Source organism: Macrobrachium nipponense, chromosome 34 (genome assembly GCF_015104395.2).
Source record: "Macrobrachium nipponense isolate FS-2020 chromosome 34, ASM1510439v2, whole genome shotgun sequence".
NCBI classification, from domain to species: domain Eukaryota; kingdom Metazoa; phylum Arthropoda; class Malacostraca; order Decapoda; family Palaemonidae; genus Macrobrachium; species Macrobrachium nipponense.
This window is the reverse complement of record NC_061095.1, coordinates 15,529,292-15,550,534: the sequence shown is the minus strand read 5'-3', so window position 1 is coordinate 15,550,534 and position 21,243 is coordinate 15,529,292. Positions and strand designations below refer to the sequence as shown.

General features: G+C 36.8%; 2 protein-coding genes and 1 non-coding gene across 3 annotated transcripts in view; 1 reads left to right on the top strand and 2 right to left on the bottom strand.

Moving 5' to 3' along the window:
• Positions 1 to 937, bottom strand: part of LOC135207927 (polycomb protein suz12-A-like) — a 73,838-nt gene extending 72,901 nt beyond the window's left edge. The window contains 1 exon segment of the mRNA XM_064239883.1: positions 701 to 937. Coding sequence (XP_064095953.1) covers positions 701 to 791 — 91 coding nt within the window. The 5' untranslated portion in view covers positions 792 to 937.
• A 5,279-nt stretch (positions 938 to 6,216) lies between these two features.
• Positions 6,217 to 21,243, top strand: part of LOC135207926 (terminal nucleotidyltransferase 5C-like) — a 775,982-nt gene continuing 760,955 nt past the window's right edge. The window contains exon 1 of the mRNA XM_064239879.1: positions 6,217 to 6,289. The gene's annotated coding sequence lies outside the window, so the exon portion shown is untranslated. The remainder of the gene's footprint in view (positions 6,290 to 21,243) is intronic.
• On the bottom strand, positions 17,122 to 17,203 carry Trnas-aga (transfer RNA serine (anticodon AGA)). Its single transcript has one exon. It is a non-coding gene; the product is annotated as a tRNA-Ser (tRNA).

Below are 21,243 nucleotides of genomic sequence, written 5' to 3'. Positions count from 1 at the left end.
GAGGATAAGCTGCAGACTAACCTAACGTAATCCCATCCCAAACTTCATCAAATTAGGGCAGAATAGAGTAATGGGTAATAAATTATTTAAGGGGTCCAGTGGGAGTGGGGCGAGCCTTCCCCAGCCAGGTTAGGTCATACTCCCTCGGAAATGCCTAGCTAGGAACTGCAATTACTACTATAGGGAGCTATGACCACTAAGTCTGTAGGGTCAAGAATTACTTTAGGGGAAGAGCCAAAACTTCCCTGGCCAGGTTTGGGTATGGTGCCTAAAGTTGGGTTACACAAAGGGGTCAATCTGGTTACGTCACAGGCCCTCTGAGGTAAAACTGAACACAATTACCGCGACCTGGTTCCCGCCAGTAGGAAACTTCGGCATTTACCGCTTTTTCCTTAAGCTTGCGTTTGCGTTAAGTTGGTCAGTGTTTATAATATTTACTGTCTTTTTGTGTATGTTTTTACGCTCATCCCCAAGGGGCTGGAAGGTACTGAACACGGTGCCCATTTTACACGTAAACTGGTGGTTACCTAACCTAGCTACAAGGGCGCTGTGGTAGTACCCAGCCTTCCCCGAAATGCGAAAAGCGATATCCAACATTAATGAATTGGTATGATGAATTTAATAGAGAAAAACATGCTCAAAGGGCTTCGAGTCCCACTCGGGGCAACAACCCCGACCTCGAGCTGAAGAAGAAACTCACTCTCGAAGGCTTGGAGAAAGAGCTCGTGATCGGCCTGCACCTCCGTGACGGGTTTGTCGAGCCCCATCCCATCTTTCTTCTTCTGGGGCATCGTCGTCGACGGCCTCCTCGACAGTCTCTCACATCGAAGGGGAAAGAAAGGTGTTATTTCCGACGGAAGAATTTTTGTAAGGGGGGATTTTCGGGGCTTTGTTTACCGCTCAATCCAGGGACTACTAAACTCGCCGAGTTCCACCCAGCACGGTTAGGGTCCGTAATTCGGTCGTTGCTCGTCTTTCCTCTATATGGCCACTACAGTCTCGCTTTATTTCCATCTAAAAGATGACAATTTCTATAAATCACGCCTGTATCCGGCCGCTTCATTACCTAATCATTTAATCCTAAATCAAGACACGAACTTTTCATACTCTTAGAAACACTACTATGAAAATATTCAAGCTGTCTTTCATTCTTTAACATGACGCCTACAGCCTCGTTGTACTTTTATCTGAAATATTCATATATTTTAAAAAAAATTATTACTTGATTAAAGTTGTTCATCAACTAGTCTTTTAATTCTCAATCCCTGCATGAACCTGGCAAACTATTAGAAACACTACAATGTCCTGCGAATATACCATCAATATTGAACCTACAGCCTTGCTTTGTTTACATATGAAAAAGGTAAATTTTCATGACTTACACCTCTATTCAGCTGCCTCATTACCAAATAATCTAATATCAAATCAATACACGAACTCCACAAACTGTTAGAAGCACCACCGGAAAACTATTCCAGTAGGTAGTATATTTACATCGACTACGCTACAAACAGAAGACAACCAGGTTGCGGGAACCGTTCCCGCCTTTTTTTCAAATATGATGTTCCGAAGAGTATTCGAGCGGCTGTCAAAAGAAACTTTTTATATATGACTAACGAAGCCTTAAGATGCCTATGGATCTTGAAGTGGCGTTTTATATGGCTGAATGGAAGGTGTGCGGAAAATATTAAATACGGCGTCGATTTTCCTTTCAAACAATATTTTCATAAGAATTCTAATAACACTTGTTTTACGGGTCGGCCTTGTTTTGATGAAGTTTGCTTCTTAAGCAATCGTATATAGATAGATAGATAGATAGATAGATAGATAGATAGATAGAGAGAGAGAGAGAGAGAGAGTAACGATAGAAATTTGACATAATTAGAACATGCAGATGATGTTGTTTTAATCAGTAAAACAATACAAGATTCGCTAATTATTAAAAAAACACAATATATATATATATATCTAGAAATGAGACTCAGTAAATCCAAGAAACCATAAATAAGAGTATGCACGAAGAAATAAAATAAAATTAGACGGAGAAAGGAACATTTATATCCAGTAGAGGTACTACATGGGCATAAGTGATAAACCGAAGTATGATAATTAAAGCAAATCTTAAATGTTTTGAATAGTTATAAAGCATAGCAGTACCTATTAAGTTAGAAATATTACCACACAGAAAATTATTATGGAAGTTCTATACGAAGGGGAGACAAGACAATAATGAAAGGGTGATAAAGGTGGCTTGTCAGTTGAGCACGTCCTTCCCACAGCCCAGGGGTGAGTTGTTGGGAGGCCTAGACCTACGTGAATGAGAACCATGAGAAGGGGAGGTTGGAGATTAATGGAGGTTTGTGGAAGTTAAAGCTTAGGAATGATATGAAAAGCGGAAATTCACCGAGGCCATTTGGGAGACGATGATTCTGATGTACCTGGATGGAATGAAATAATTTTCTCTCGGTATGAATTTCTACGCTGTAATTATTCTCTCTCTCTCTCTCTCTCTCTCTCTCTCTCTCTCTCTCTCTCTCTCTCTCAAATCAACTAACGACGGACAACGAAATAATTCGCTCTTTAGGTCCGTTTACAAAATGGGTTCCTCAGGGATGCCTAGGTCGTCCTCTCTTTATCAAGGATCGTAGCCGGGATCATTTGCCAGTGGAGAGGAGAGAGAGAGATGCCTCAGAAGTCTAGCCATAGAGACCGCTCAGTAAACAGACTAGCAAATCAAAGGATTATCCCAACTAAATAAACTAAAGAAAGTTAAATAAATAAAAATTCCTGACAGAAAAAAAATCATTTTTTCTTCTCTTAAGAGAATTATAACGACTAAAAAAAAAAACGAGTTTTATAAGTCGGTACCAGAAAATGTAAGTAAAATGAATCCTCATAAATGCTGGGATGTCAAACAGTTTTTTTTTTTTCTCGTCTAAAATGGATTAAGTCTAAGTCAGTTCCAGACAATCGAACGGTGTTTGTGCAGTTTGTCGAAATTTTGCAAATGAGCATTATCATACGACTCGATCAAGCGATCAGTACCGCTATATGAATGTGTGAAACTTAGACCCTTCCCGCTAAGGAATGATAGCCATTGTAGAACGAAAGCTGACTGTATAATGAGCAATGTCGCTAAGGAGTGATAGCCATTGTAGAACGAAAGCTGACTGTATAATGAGCAAATGTCGCTAAGAATAAAAGCAGGGTAGTGTATGAAGCTAAGTAAGGCTCCTGGGAACTTAGTCATTAGCATGAATTATAAGATATGACGAAATAACCATTGTATTCTAATTTGATAATCTCTCATTGTGTTATCGACAACAACTTGGGACCACTTTAGCGAGGAGCAGGTGTGTGTGTGTGTGTGTGTATGTTTGCGTGTGTGTACCTCAGCATCCTTATTCGTACTATCGAAAAGAAAATTATGAAAGTATTTCGGAAGTTAAAGAGTTAACGAATATAATATCGGATCAAAGGACTGACATGTTATTGCCAGTTTCGGCGGTTGGTTACGTAACCCAACAGCCTCTCCCTCTCTCTCCTTCCGGCCGTAATACGCCCATGGGTAATGGCATGACGTTGCTATTCAAGTATCAACCATTTATCCACCTCTCTCTCTCTCTCTCTCTCTCTCTCTCTCTCTCTCTCTCTCTCTGTGTGTGTGTGTGTCATGTACGGGTATACAGCTGGACGAATAGGACATTCAAGAAGAGAAGGATTAAGATATAAAAGGGAAGTTTACAGTGGGTATCATTATATCATACACCAAGGAAGATGAGTATAAGCAGGAACTTCATAGAGAAAATTAGGCAGACGGCAAAATTGATAGCAGAAGAGCAACATATATGTCTAGATATAAATCAGATATTCACATGAAAATTTTTAAGTGAATGAAGAAACATAAACATCACATACATGATCATAGAAAAAGTTTATGACAGAATCGAAGGGCAATGAAAGCATTTCGTCCTTAAGTTGTTATGAGTGATTTTTTTAGTGAACCAAAATGTATCAGAATTTACAGATAGGTAAAACACTAGGTATGCACAATGGCATATCTGAGCAAGAGTGAGGGTATGAGAATAAAGGGAAGGTCCTTTTTCTGGTCGGACTGCCACCTACCAGTTGACCCAGCTGGTTTTGAAATTGGCCATGGGGCTAGCATTGAGTGAGTGTGTGTGTGTGTGTGTGTGTGACCTTGTTGAGGGGACTATTATATTCAGTAGGAATTCTCTTGATATGATAACAATTTTCCGAAAATCAGCAAAGTTGAGATATATCTTTTTGTCATATAAAATACCACTAAACAATCATCAAAACTCTCTCTCTCTCTCTCTCTTTATATATATATATAATATATATATATATATATATATATATATATATATATATATATACATGCAGTATCATGTAAGCTTCATGCACTTTAGTACTACGTACAGCAACCGTTCGTTAAATACGATTCAAGCCCTAGAATTAAGCAAACAAAATTATCGAGGTTAGCGCGACTGTCATAATTCATGGCATTGAATGAATAAAGTTCCAACCGTTCAAGTCTATTTGTGTCGCGGCGTTGGACCAAGGGCACTTTTGGTCCGTTGGGAGACGGGAAACGGGACGGGACGACCCGCCGGTCAGTCAACTTGGGACCTCTTAGATAACCGATGCCTCGATCGGTCTAGCTCTAGCTCAACCACTCTCGTCTTCGAGTTAGGGAAAAGAACAAGACTGCGAGTTTCCCCAGACGTAATTTTCATAATGGGATGTGTGGTGTTTATTCTGAAAATGATGTGTACTAATATCATTTTTATCAATTCATCCCACGTAGAAATGAATCAATTCGATGCACAAATCACATAGTCTATGCATCGATGAAATTGATATAATCATGGTGGATTTCTTGAAAGTCATGGATGATATTCTCACCGTGGTTAATACGTTAGACTATAGCATGACATGCAGGCAGAGAGAGAGAGAGAGAGAGAGAGAGAGAGAGAGAGAGAGAGAGAGAGAAACCGGTTTTCAGCCACCGTTGTCGGAGGCGAACGAGCGCTTCAAATGAGCTACAAAGCCAAAGGGGAAGGAAAGAGATTTCGGACTCTAAATTCCGCCTGGATGTGACGAGAGGTTGGGTCGGGGTGGCCCGGGGATGACTGTTATGTCCGTCGTTGCAAGGATATATCCTGGCCTGGTACTACATCCGTTGAATAAAGAGAGATAAATCCTTATCTAACAAGCAAACTGACGGCTGTTCCCAGACGCAACTTGTTCTTCGTTTTTGTTTCTTTCATTTTATAGATATATACATAAAAAAAACATTAGATTTTCCTTCTTCTTTGTAAGAAAGGTAAGATGATCTCTACCAGACTGCTCTTATTATATTACAGCAGATAAATCCTGTAAGGTGTCAGGATTATAAATGGTGGGAGGGAGCCAAAGATGTGAAGCAAAATGTGTGGCGTATCTGTTAGTATATCGCTAGTACTATTTCATTAGAGAGCGAGAAAGAGAGAGAGAGAGAGAGACTGGCCATGGGGTTCTCCTGATACCAATCTTCATTGTAATACTGCAATTATAGCATATAAAAGTTGGGGGTCTGAAGAGCCCGAGTGATTTTTGTGGGGCACAAACTCCCTCTGGCGTCGCCCTGTACTATTATAAAGTTATAAGTAACAGGCTTTCAAAATGTAAGAATAAGGATAAATTGCTTTCCATCTCACTTTAGTAAGTCGTAAAAAAATATAAGTTGATAAATCTAGTATGAGAGAGAGAGAGAGAGAGAGAGAGAGAGAGAGATATTATAGTGTGTTTATGAACACTGCATCCGTGATAACCCATTATAAATCTTGTTCAATTGTAAACGAAAGATTCTTGAATAACCGAAAGAATCCTCAAGAATGAACTAATACCGAATGTATCTCTCTCTCTCTCTCTCTCTCTCTCTCCCTCTCTCTCTCTCTCTCTCCATCGCAGATCTGTCATTGTACAATTCTAATCTTTGCAATTGCGCATTGTCTGTCATTTACATAAAGCCATTCCTTCTATTATAGCTAACAGAACTGCTTTCGTGTCTCTTACTAAGATGGCTACTAAAAAAATGCTAATATTTTATCTTTTTTATCCAATCTGGGATTTCAAATACGTCATTGTCAGCCGGAATTCAGATGTTGCACTAAATTGCACGCCGTTGCATCGCTGCTTGATTTCGTCGATTATCGTGTTTAAATTAGTGTTCAGTGGTTTAAAACAGTGCAGAAATTTAAAGAGTCGTTCGAATATAACTAAGGTAAGATTAATACTATACAGTTTTATTTAGCCTTTTCTTAAAATTTAACCATTAGGGTGATTAGCCCACTACTAGCTATGCTCTTGCGGCCGCTATGATAGGCCTAGACTAGAGTTTGTAGTCCGACAATGCTTTATTTAAGTCGAATTTCCGTTCCATGTTCGTCTTTTTTGTTATTTGTATAATTTCATCGACGCACAAATGCTTACTCTAACTTTTAAGAGTTAGGTACTATTCATGTTACGTGTAGAATGTACGGTACGATACATATAGTTACTAGGCACCTAGGCCTATATGTATCGTACCGTACATGTTCTTTGTGTGACGTAGGTCTAGGCCTAATGTATAGTTGAAGGTAACCTACCCAAATACGCGAACTACTATATATAGTTACTACCATAATGGCTTTATACCTAGTAGGTAGGCTATTGTATCTTAACAGGTGTTAAAAACCCATTTTTGTCGTGGATAGTATACTAAGAGTAATTTAGGCCTACCTGACCCCTAGCCTAATTTCCCTTCAGATCTTGGGTCCACTTCAGGTTGGGGCCGGAACCCCAGCTTGACCTGACCTAGCCCCGTTAGGTAGCCTAGTAAATGGGACAACTGAAATACTAAAAATTGGAAATTATTATTAGCCTATTATTCTAATGTCTGAAATAATCTTAGTAACATTTATTATTAATATTATTACTACATAACGAATATTTTCCTCCTTTCTCCCTCGACTACTACAGAAATTAGGAAATTGAAAATACAGCAATACCACATTTTGCCATAGGCCTAGCCCCTGCACTATAAATCAGGTCTTGATTAGTATACTAGGCTAAGCAGGCTGCCCAGTCTCCCTGTAGCGTCTTGTAAAAGATCTGTCAGTGCACCTCTCAAAGGGCACTGTATGCATTACTCAAGGTTCTCTGCAGCATCATTTTTGTCCCAAGCTGCAACTCCTTTCGGTCCTTTTACTGTACCCCTGTTCATATTCTCTATATTCTAGCATACTTTCCACTCCCAAGAATGGTTTCACAATGTACCTGCGAGGTTTTCCTTTCTTTTACTCATTTAAAACCTCCTTAACTCTTAATTTCTCTTTTAGCGCCGAATAGCCTCATAGGCCCCAGTGCTTGGTCTTTGGCCTAAATGTTTTATTCTATTTCATTCCATTCAAACATTGCACAAAGGATATTCCTTACCTTGAGTTTAGGAGGTACTTTGTAGCTACCTAGAAGGCATAGTATATTCCTTTTGTTACATTTGTGGAGGAAAGACTTAGGGTAGATAGGCCTGGTGGTAGTAAAAAAAAAATAAATAAAAAAAAAGCTCACATAGGTAAGTGCTCAAGTATTACATAAATGCTACCTATAATGTTATCACTCAATATGGCTAATATCTACAAACATATGAACAAATACCTTCAAAACAGTAACACTGGAGTTGGGAAATGATGCAAGTCGTAATACATACTATATTTCTTGGTGAATATATAAATTATTTTCATGCTTTCAACACTACTCATGGAAAAAAGCTCAAATAACCCTCATTCATCCATTTCTGATGTTTGAAGTCAAGTGTTGGCTAGGGATTAAAGTAGTATAGCATCACTCCTGGTGTAGTAGTCTTAAGCTGTAACTAGATATGTCTTGATAGTGATTGATTGATGTACAGGTTTTAGGCATAATGCCAAGCACTGGGGCAACACTGCTGAAACGGAAATTGACAGTGAAAAGGTTTGAAAGTTGTAACAGAAGGGAAGCCTTGGAGTTGGACTATGAGAGAGGGTGTAAAGTAAGACGGAAGAAGGTAATATGAAAGGAGGTACAGTATAAGGAATGAAAGTAGCTGCAGCTAGGGGCCGAAGGGACGCTGCAAAGAACCTTAAGTAATACCTACGTTGCACCGCATGAGGTGCACTGACGGCACTAACCCCGTATGTGGATCTTATCTTGATAGTGATGGATTGTTGTATACCCCACAGAGTTGTATATCCTAACCTAACCTCATGTAACCTAAGATCCAGTTTCTTATCTGACCTAGATAGATTATATTACTATAATCCCCTCCAGGCCTGCCATTCCTGAATGGATTAACCTCAACCGGGAGTCAAAATTTGAGGTACTGCAATCTTATACCATATGAATGAGACTCTGAATACAACCTGTAAGGTTCCATATGGATGGTGCATCGTGGAAGTATGGACTATTTTAACCATTTTCAATTTGAACCAAGCCCCAGATATGGTTCCATATGGATGGTTGAATTGTAGAAGTAGCCTAACCTTTTTTTTTATATAAGTCTCAGATATTCAGCCAATGTTCTTGATATCACCTTCTGAATATTAATAATACTACAATAAGAATCACAACCCCCAGCTTAACCTCATTTGTTGTTAGGTGAGGTAACTTAACCTGTCATAATTTAATGCATGTTTAAATTTTTTTGCATCAAAATTCCATAGGTTATGATTACAGAGAACATTCTGTGGACCTCATTGTCAGGAAGAATTCATTCTTTTGTAGAACTCCCATATGCTTAGGTTTCTGGATTTAGTACTGGCTTATTATCTTGCTATAATATTGTAGTAGCAGTTAGGTTTTTGTCAGTATCTCCTTTTTATATTTCAAGTTAAGGGGAAAAATGTGATATATTAAGTTTGTAAAATAAAACATTACAATCTCTTTCATGGTCTTTCCGGTTGATCATTGATCAGACAGAAACTCCATAAAGGTAGGTAACAAAAACATGAAAATTTTGATGCTTCTCTGAGATAGGATGAGTACTTCAGTAATTCCTTGAACACTTTGTCTACTATATTAGCTTAACTTGTAAGCCTTGCATTCTGGTGGCTTACATATAAGATTTTTGAAAACTTTCGGTTTACCTAATGTTCCGAAGAGGTGAGTGGTTCCATTAATGTTTCTTATTCAGGGTTTCCCATTATGTATAATGAGTTTTATTCCTTGTGATTATTATTATTATTTTTTTTTTTTGCACATTCCTGCATTACCTAGGTACTTCTGTGTATCCTCATCTGTGAACATTCTCCATGATTGCCTGGGCTTTTATGTTCTGTCCAAATATATTACGTACCCTAACTAAGCACGCCTCTCCATATTATCACACGACCAATGAATCTGTCATTGAGATCTCTGTCTTCCAGCCTCTGGTGACCAAATCACTTGGCAATTTCCTCATTTGTAACACCCTGTATGGTTTTCCCAGTGGAATGGGATGGATAACAAATACTTTTTGTGAATTATTCACTATTATCATCACTGGTTTATGTCAGGTTCCCCGTTATAAGGGTTAGACCTGAAATTTGTGGCCTCCACTGTTTTATCTTGTATATTTTCTTGAATTCCCATCGTATAAATATTTTCTGCTGGAATTCCCATCTGTCCTAGTTCTTTGTCAGTGCCTTTTCTTTATTATCTTGCGGTCCTTGCCACTAGTTGTCGTCTGACTGTCTGCATACCCATAACAGTGCTCCTATCCATTCTTATGCACCTACAGTATACACAAACAAAAACTGCCACCTACCAGGATGGATATATGGCAGAATTATAGACTGGGTGGGAATAAATATGTAGGCTATATAAAACAATGAAAATGGGTTGTATTTTGTTGGATATCAACCATACAAATATTTGGCTTCAGCAAAAAGTTCCCAGCATGGGTTGTTCTTGGCAGATCCCTGGCTTCTCTCTCTCCCCAAGCACAAGTGCTTCACAGTCATGGATGTTCCTAGTGTTCCAGCTTTACTGCTTCTCCAGCTGCAGGCGCTTGGGCAGCTTTAGCTCCTGTCCCTTCAGGGATGTCTGACTGGACCTTGTCCTTGGTTGACATTGGAGAGAGCGGAGAGCCTTGTGGTCAGAGAAGGTTCAGGAAGCCTTGCTGTTCTTTATTTTCCTCCTCTTCACTTTCATCATTCTTGTGGCCATAGCTCATCTGCTGGCAGTGGCCTCATTTCCAGTAACCATTTGCAGGGTCAAGTGATTCAGGGCAGTGCAGGTTTATCAATCAGTACTAAATGCCTCTTGTGACTAATTTACATTGATTGCGTTCATTGATGTTTAGTCTGTGGTGAATGTCCTCATTTGCTTCTCATCATCTGCTTGTTATTATGTATATAGAACTTGAACCAGACTTCATGTTTTTTGGAAGTGCATAAGGAAGAGGCCACACTTCACCACACCACAGCCCATCGTTGTTCTCTAGAGCTGTCTTGGTACATCTTGGAACATGGTTCTAATCGGTTTCCTGACTGTTGAGAGGATAACCATTCTCCTGTGTGTGGCACCTGCTTGGGATTGACCCATAACTGTGCACTGCTTGGTGCTGCTCTGCAAGGGACAAGGATTGTGTACTCATGTTTGCCTTGTTAGGTAGCTAGACCAACCTAGTGGTTTGACTTTCATTTTAATGCTTTTTGACAGTGCCTTGGGGTCTGGGGTGTGTTCTTACATAAACAGATTGTGGTGTTGTCATCAGCCTCAATGATGTGTGAAAGTTCATTGGTAAATAGAAATGTCAATAAAACCTTGCTAAAATGATGCACAGCTCAGTAGTAGGCATTAATTATAGGTGTATCTTACACTCTTACACATCTTGGTGGAAGTACAGTGTCTTGGAGGATGCCAAAACTCAACTAATACAAGTAGACCAGGCATTTTGTGGGTTGATGTACAACCACGGGTTGGAATGGCTTTGTGTGGAAGGGATCTCTTTAACCTCATTTGAAGTAGGAGCCACATGGTCAATTACCAAGTCTTTGTTCAAGGCTACATCATGGCTGGACTTGTGGCTCAGTGCGATATGGTGGAATTTGCCTTTTCTGGGGTCTCAAGAGGAGTGGGGAGAAGGCAGAGTGCTGATGCTTGTTGGTTTCGGAAGATGCCGACCTTCCTTTCCTATCAAGTAATTTCTCCTCATTTTGATTGGCCCAGCTCTTTTCTTGTTGAAGACAGTCGATTTTACTGATGTTGAAGACCATATCATCATTTATTCAATTCTTATCCTATTAGATGGTCATGATCATTGTGTTATACACTTCTCATCCCATGAGATGGTCATGATTGTTGTTTGCTAAATTTTGTTCCTATGTGATGGCTATTACGGGCATGCTTTGATGATTATCTTAAGAAGAGCTTACTTATTTAGGCATATAGTTTACAAAAGCCATACTCTGGCACAAGGCACTGTTATCCTTAAATATCACATATGTTACGGTGTATAACAGGTGGTTGCAGTAGTCATTGTTGCCCTACTTACATATTATGTGACTGGCACCTGTAATATTATATACCTACGTAAGCAAATTCCACAGGAAAATGATAGTCTGAAATCCAAGCGCTTTCGTCTTTACTCAGACATTGTCAAGGAGTTAATGAGGTACAATTGGAGAGAAAGGTCTCAGGTACAACACAAGATCAAGAATACCAGATGGTTAATTGTCAAAAGGGTAAAGATTAAAAGAGATAATCCAGGATTATTGGATATCACACGGTCACAAACCTAAACAGATTGACCCTAACCGAAATTACAAAGTTTCTTTGCAGTCCAAAACATGTAAAAACTGAATACATTAATTTTGTTGCTTATATTTATCTACAACTTTTTCATTATGAAAGCATCAAGTTTAAATAAACCAAGACTTAAATTTAGAACATTTCTATTATTTGACTTGATGAAACATGATTCAATGATATTCCTTTTAACTGTGTCATTACATGGGATTAAGGCTCTTGCTTGACTCCAGTTAATAGGATGGTCTAAATCTCTCATAGTATATTGTATTCCCTGCCAACAAGTCAGATGGAACAAGAACCAAGTGAAAATAATGGAACTAGTAGAAAGAGACTGGGAAAATATGGTAAGGTAGGGTGGTCTGGGAAAGGTGGGAAAATATGACTTGGTAGGTTGGTCGTGGGCTTAATAAGCAAAAAAAGGGGTTGGGGATGAAGTTCTACAATAAAATGAAACTCATTATGAACAACAGGAGAAAAGGAAAAGTTTCATCATTATTTCATCCATAGGTTGCCTCTTTTTTTTAGCCCTGTATGATCAAATTTAGTCTTGTATCTTTTCAAAAACTAGCCACATCAGATACAGTTTAAAAAAATGGAAAGCCAGATTGCATTTGGAGTACAGACCGGTATATATATACATAGGATTGTGTGGAACATGTTAAAAATGTTGGATGTTGAACACATACTATATATATATATATATATATATATATATATATATATATATATATAGTATTGCATTTAATTTGCATTATACAACCACACATGTGTCTGTATGTATATGTTTTTGTATAATGTGAGTTGAAATGTTATATCCATACTAATGCAGAACAAGAGGAAAGCCAGCTACACGCAGACACTAAGAAAAACACTTCTTAGTACAGAGGTTTCATCCCCTCCCTGTACAATGTACCATGACCACTTAAAAGCGCTACCAGACCCTTACGTACCTTACCTGAAACCCCGTTGTTATGTGTTCCTAGACGTTTTTATGATGTTCCACTGTAGATCGCAGATGTAAATACTGGCATGTAGTCTAACGCCGTCTGGCCATCCCTTTTTTGAAAAAATTCATCCGCTGTAACTGATATTTTTGAATAGGTGCACTACTGAAAGTATAATCGTAGAGGACGCTGAATAACTAAGTCTAGGGCTGAATTCATTCTGAATCCTCTCTCTTGTCTCGTTATTATTAAATGGTTTTATTTGTTAGTTTCATTTCATGTTGTTATTGTTCGTTAACCTTTATTTTTTATCTCAGTTTTTATTCCCTTCCCTTTTCTCTGTTTACACACGACCGACGTGTAACCCTTTCCGCCTCTCGTATCTTTCAACCTTCTCCCTGTTTCTTTCGCATTTTCCCCTTTCTTTTCATTTCTGTTTCCTTTCCCTATGCAATTCATAATTTACTGCGCTCTTGAAAGATAAAATCGTACAAAATCTTATGGTTTTATCTTTGTACTTGTACGTGAATGCAGTTGTTGTTGTATCGAAATTGGGCACTTAGGTGTTGACTGGTTATATATTCGGAAATAGTAGGCCTATATGCCATAAACATAATGCATGAGGGTATTTTACGTAGTGCAACCTTGGTATTTCTCGATGTCCTGTTTATTTTTGAAAGACCTCTGCGTGCTGGTCATCAGTTTGTTTAGTAACATCCTTTCAGTGTTGCTCATGTGACCAAGTTTTGTCACACACCGAGAGCAGGAATCGAATGGCGCCATTCATCTTTACTCATTTTGGCTGTTTTTACTTTCGCTTTATATTACAAATTCATAACCGAAGGGAGCAGTGATGAAAATCATATTTCCGTTATGTATCCAAAAGAATTAAAACTATCTCGGTCATGGGATTAAAGTAGATTTACTGTCTTTGGTCTTCGTAGACCATCTGTTATGGGGAACGCGGCCATCGCTACACGTAATGCGATCCATGGTAAATTCTCTGGGGAAAACCTTTAGTTCGTGTCGAAATTTATTTCCCTTTCCTTGTGTAATAGTTTTAACGTTGTTTGAGGAAGGAAAGATGCTTCCATTAACTATATAATAACTCATTTAAGGTTTCGTATTGCTGGTTGCGCACATTGTGGGTAATCTTTGATGTTTTTGGTTGCTAATAATTGAGTGGCTTTTTCGAACTGCAGACGGTGCTAGTTTCCCGTACTGCTCGTGATCTACGTAGCGGAAAAGTGCTTGATAGATCACCGGCTGATGCAGTGTTGCCATAGGGCACCAGTTGGCTTATTTTCATCATTATTGAAGTCCATTGACATTTGACAGTTGTTATTATGCGTTCACGACTCCTTTCATGTTTACGTATGCGTTTGAATGGAATTCGAAGATACTATTCAAAACTTCGTTTCTTTTGAGGAATTTGGTTTCATTAACGCAGACGGATCACTTTCTTCGATATTGGTAAAAGATGGCAACACGAATTTCAAACACTTATGCAAATAAGGCGGGTTTGCATTTCCCGACATGCAACAAGTACGGTATTTACCTCGGGTATTGATCATTGGAGATACGTTGATAAGTCTTTTGAGTTTTTATCCTCTTTCTGTTATTTTATTTATTTATTTATTTTTTGTAATGGTACCGTGTATATGTATTATTCATTTGGAAGGTGGCTGATGTAGACTTATGAGTTAATGATTTCTTTTATATATGATATATATATATATATATATATATATATATATATATATATATATATATATATATATTCTTGATTACTACGAGTGGCTACAGATGAAGATTTTTTTATATTGGGGGAAGTAGGAGTCAAGAAGATAGTTTTTGTTTTTTTTTTTCAGGAGAAAATGGTTTAGTGTATTACTGTAGATTGTTAGATTAGAGAGAGAGAGAGAGAGAGAGACTTCAGCTCTCCAATTAACAATGTTTCTCAGCGGGGGTGACCATCGCCTGTAACGTTTTTTAGACGACCTCTCTAAACCCTACTAAGTAAACCCCCCATTCTCTCTCTCTCTCAACTCTCTCTCTCTCTCTCTCTCTGTCGATGTTTACAGAATTGCTGATGCATATGGGGTTTGAGGTTTCTGAGAACAGGTCTCTTGTGGCAACTAGGTATTGTAACGTAATAATTATGTAATCATTTTTCTTTTAATCAAGTGTCAGTGGAAAATTGCTTCCAATTTTATATCCCGAAAACTATGTTTGTACATTTGTGGATAGTAAAGCAGAAGACTTAACCGGTTTTTAGGGAGTCTGTAGCAATCGAACTTCGATTATCTGACAGTAATCACGTGCCGTGTTGCTGTCTTGACGTCCAAAGGTTTTTTATTCTTTATGTACGCGCGCGCAATATTCATTATGATAAAGATAATTCTCCAAACCAAATATGGGATTCCTTAGTTGTCAAAATGTCAGTATTATATATATATATATATATATATATATATATATATATATATATCTATATATATATATATATATATATATATATGCATATATATTGTATATATATATATATATATATATATATATATATATATATATATAATATATATATTATATATGCACACACACACACACACACACACACACACACATATATATATATATATATATATATATATATATATATATATATATGTATATATATATCAGGCGTGAATGCAGTGTCAGTGGAGGCCATGGTTTGGTCGTGTGGAAAGAGAATGAGGATGAGTAGGTTTGTTGAGAAGAGAAAGCATTTGGATATAGACTGAAGAGACATTGGAAAGGAGGATCATTGATACTTAGGAAGTGCAAGAGCGCATGCAAAATAATAAATGGTTTGATATGTATAGACGGTGGGCAAGGGTGTTTTCTGCTTCACAAGAGTACTTCATTAGTTATTGATAAAAAAATTAGTATTTGTTTTGTTTCACGGGGTTAATTCTTTGTAAAGATAAAATTAGTGTAGTTTGGGTCTTTCATTTTATACGTCAGAAGCAAGACTTTTATTCCTCTCCTGATATGCATATAAAAAGAGCGAAATTCTTCATCGAAAAATAAACAGGGAATATTAAAGTTCAGCTGAGGAATGATTGATTGTATTTTTTTTATGCCCAGGAGGTTATGTATGATTGCGTTAGTGGTTGTTGTGTTGGGGAAAGTTTTATGTGTTCTCTCAAGCTCCTTCTCCTCCTTAAGAGGATGATGGCCTCAGAAGCCTCCTACGGCTTTATCGAACGTGACTACTTATGATTTGCATGTGAGTATAAAAGGGAAGGAACTTTATACAGGCTGAGAGCTCATAATCATATGAACAGTAAAGCCGTGCAAAAAGAATACTGAAATAAATATTTTTTTAGTTTCTGTCGATGAAGTCTTTTTCGTTTGTATATATATATATATATATATATATATATATATATATATATATTATATATATATATATATAAGAAAAAGACCCACCCCGAAGTGATTTCATTGTTACGGAGAAATGCGACTCTTATGAATCATAAAAACTAATTTTGACAAATTACTGTCGTTATAAGCTATTCTAGTGAATTATACGTTTTGATAAGTCACCAAATTTTCCTGCGGAAGACTTAATTACAAGATAAGACGGAAAAAGATCCACTCAATTTTAGGTAGAAGTTTCGGGTAATTTTATAGGTAGACGCTGCTGGCAATTTCAGTTGCCTAGATTGTGCGATGAATTTGTAATAATTTTTCAAGAGTGTATGTAGTATGCATGTGTGTGATTATTTTGTAATAATTTTTCAAAGTGTATGTGATCATTCTTAATAAGTTTCACGAGTGTGTGTAGTATATGTATGTGATAATTTTGTTATAATTTTTCAAGTGTGCGCGCGTGCGCGCAAAAAAATTCATTTTGTATCAGTGGAGAACGCATTTTTAGGGATACAGTAAACAAAGAAACCAGCAGGTGTGTTTCGTTCGTTTACAGCGGTCAACTGCCAAAAACACCCCCCCCCCCCTCCACAACCCCCACCCCCCGAGCAGGTGGTTACCAAGCCTGTTATGATCACCTTGACCTGTTGCGTCAATGTTCTCTCTTGAATATATGTTTTTTTTCTTTGCTCTTTTTCTCCTATTCCTTCGGCGTATTACGAGACCGATATTGTACAGATTCTTAGTTTATTACGAGACCGATATTGTACAGATTCTTAGTATATTACGAGACCGATATTGTACAGGATGTTAGTATATTACGAGACCGATATTGTACAGGTTCTTATGGGGAGGGTTTAATGTATCATAGTGGACAACGTTTTAACTTTTTCTTTGTAGAATTAATTAAAAAAGAAATAAAATGAAATAAAAAGTCCCATCTCGCAGTGAGTAGGATTCGAACCTACGCGGGAAGATCCCATCTGATTTCTAGTCAGACGCCTTAACCACTCGGCCATCACTGCACTGAAAGGAGGTAGGTGAAAGTACGGACAGCTGACTCTCTCTCTGTATACGCCAGCTTTCTCTCGTACCCGCTCGCTCAGGCTCAGTCCCCAGCCTCGGTTCGCAAGGAAAACGGTAGAGCGTAGTATACTCTATATCTCAGCTCACGGCGGCCATAATATACGATTGCGGATACGATCTTGACAGTTTTAAGTATTAGAAAGTTCAGTAGCTATGCATTGATAATATGGGTTAAGTAGTATGTTAAAATATAATCATACATACAATATAAATAATAGATATATATATATATATATATATATATATATATATATATATATATATATATATATGAATAACTTGATCACGAAGTATATAAAACTTGATGCTATGTATAACTAAAGTTTTTTGCCACGAAGGAAAAAAATGAAAAAGCGAGATAGCCAAGTACTTTCGGTCCTGTTCGGACCCTTTAGAGGCAAACTGATTTTACAAAGAACAACATAGTCAAAAGAAGGCTTAATATACAAACTGACACTACCAGATTAGCCATAAGGGCGATTTTCACTCTACAGAAAGGAGGAGCCGCCAGAGGCTAGCCACACCTTGAAGGATACCCGCAGTTATTCTTCCAGAAAACAGTACATTTCGAAAAAAAACACGGGAGCATATACAATTTAATATCATGAATTTTTACACAAATTTTCCTAACAAAAATTATTATTAATGAAAAGACGAAAGAAAATATAAATATATATATATATCGAGCAAGAGAAAGAGGGAGAGAGAATATCGAACCAGAGAGAGAGAGCGAGAGAGAGAGAAATAATAACTATATATGTGGGACTAATTTATTAGTTCATTTATTTTGAGGTCCTTCATAAAATCTTACAAATATATGGGTCCAAATGGTACATTCCCAGACTAAGATTTAGGTTGTTTTAGTAATTTGTATAATTGCCGATTCCAGTAAATTTCTTGAAACATAATCATTAGATCTAGCAATTACCGAGGTATCACCCCAATTAATACAATAAGATTTTTCACTCAGATGGATAAACAGTGCATTTGAAGTCTGGCTGTTCTAACTGAATACATATGTTGCTTTATTACGTACACATAAAATTTTTACTTGACTGACCAACGTAAAACGAAGGGCAATCCTTACAAGGAATTTTGTAAATGATGTTGTTATTTGTTACGGGACTATTCTTAATTACCATATCTTTAATGGTATTGTTATAAGAGAATACTACATTAACATTAAACGATTTAAATATTGATTTTATGGTTTCAAATCCACGAAAATAAGGTAAGCTAAGTACATTTTTAGGCATTTCTTTTTCATTAATAGCAACATTATAAAACTTTTTGTGAGCTTTTGATAACATAAATCAATTAAATGATGTGGGTAGCAGAGATCGTTTCCTATCTTTATGTATTCTATTTCTTGGTCCAGATATTGTGGACTCATGATACGCAAAGCGCGTAGGAACATAGAAGAAAAAATTGAAATTTTAATATTAAGATGGTGGCCAGAATAAAAATGTACATATGTTAAATTATTTGTGGGTTTTCTATAAATACTGAATTTGCATTGGAAATATTCTCTATGTATTAATACATCTAGGAAAGGGATGACAGTGTTATTTTCAATTTCAACAGTGAATTTTATGGATGGCACTAAATTATTAAATTTAGACAGTAAATCATTTACATCGATACCACCAGGTAAGACTACTAAGATATCATCGACATATCGGTACCATTTTAAGGGGATAAGTGTGATATTCGGGAGGTGTTGTCTCTCAAAAAATTCCATATACTAGTTTGAAAGGAGAGGTGATAAAGGGTTACCCATGGCCATACCAAATATTTGTTGGTAATATTGTCCATTAAAATAAATCTGCAATCTCAAAAATACATAATTTAATTAAGGAAATTATGGTGACTAACGACATAGGCAATTCATGCAGTACAAGTTCATTGCTTAAATATTCTAGCAACAGAGTCAATAGGGACTTTTGTAAACAAAGAACATACATCAAACTGACAAAAATATCGCTAGGGTTTAGTACAATGTTATTTAATTTTTCCACAAGGATTGCCCTTCGTTTTACGTTGGTCAGTCAAGTAAAAATTTATGTGTACGTATAAAGCAACATATGTATTCAGTTAGAACAGCCCAGACTTCAAATGCACTGTTTATCCATCTGAGTGAAAAATCCCATTGTATAATTGGGGTGATACCTCGGTAATTGCTAGATCTAATGATTATGTTTTTTCCAGAAATTTACTGGAATCGGCAATTATACAAATCACTAATAAAACAACCTAAATCTTAGTCTGGGAAATGTACCCATTTGGACCCATATATTTGTAAGATGTTTATGAAGGAACTCAAAATAAATGAACAAACTATAAATTAGTCCCAATGTTTATATAAATTATTATTTCTCTCTCTCTCTCTCTCTCTCTCTCTCTCTCTCTCTCTCTCTCTCTCTCTCTCTGGTTCGATATTCTCTCTCCCTCTTTCTCTTGCTCGATATATATATATTTATATTTTCTCGTCTTTTCATTAATAATAATTTTTTGTTGGGAAAATTTGTGTAAAAAATTTCATGATATTAAATTGTATATGCTCTCGTGTTTTTTTTTTTCAAAATGTACTGTTTTCTGGAAGAATCACTTGTTTACTGCGGCTATCCTTCAAGGTGTGCTAGCCTCTGGCGGCTCCTCCTTTCTGTAGAGTGAAAATCGCCCTTACGGCTAATCTGGTAGTGTCAGTTTGTATATTAGCCTTCTTTTGACTATGTTTGTTCTTTGTAAAATCAGTTTGCCTCAGTAAGGGTCCGAACAGGACCGAAAGTACTTGGCTATCTCGCTTTTTCATTTTTTTTTTTTCCTTCGTGGCAAAAAACCTTTATACATACATACATATATATATATATATATATATATATAGTATATATATATATATATATATATATATGAAGATAAAGGCCCACCAAACACTTTTAACGTTGCAACCATATATTTGGAGCACTTCCTTCTGTGCTGCTGATCACTGGTAAAATATGGACATAGGATGTCTTACAAGAAATATATATCCTATGTCCATATTTTACCAATGATCAGGAGCACAGAAGGAAGTGCTCGAAATATATGGTTGCAACGTTAGAATAGTGTTTTATGGGCCTTTTATCTTCATGTTATACTGTTGTATTACAGTAAAAAGACTTTCATATATATATATTATATATATATATACTATATACCTATATTATGAAATTGTAATTGCCACAATGCCCTCTTAACTTCTCAAATCCTTTGCCCTTCTTTGGGTAAGCTTGTCACTACAAAGCCTTGAGCTCCAACTTCTTAGAAATTTGAAGAAATCTTGATGTCCTCCCCGTTACCGGACATCATGATTTCTTCAAATTTCTTTGAAGTTGGAGCTCAAGGCTTTGCAGTGACAGGCGTATCCAGAAAAAGAGCAGAGAATTCGAGAGGTTAAGAGGGCATTGTGGCTATTATAATTTCATATGTATCTGGTAAAAATGACCAGTGGATTCTAATTATATATACGGTAACGGTGGATTTAGTCAACAGTATGCAATCATATTCACTGCAAGTCAATACTGTATAATATTCATTGCAAGTCAGTACGGAATAATATTCATTGCAAGTCAGATGGGAATGAAAAATATGATACTGAGAGGAAAGTAGTAATGAAAGTAATAATATTAGTGAAAGTATCGTGGACAAAGAGCAAAAATAAAAATAATGAAAACACTCGATCATACGCTACAGCCCCTAACTCCCATCACACATTGTTGTAAGGCGATAATAATGACATGAGAGTGGTGGGAAAGCGTTCAAGTTCGTTAATTTATAGTATTGAACAACATCTTACAACTTGTAATAGGATCATCTCGTTTCATTGCTTATATTGGCGTTTATAAGGCGAGATTTTTTTTTTTTTTTTTTTGTTTTTTTTTGTTAATTCATCTAAAGGTTGATTATGCATCTTGAAGTTTAGGTCGTCTTTCATCGGTGT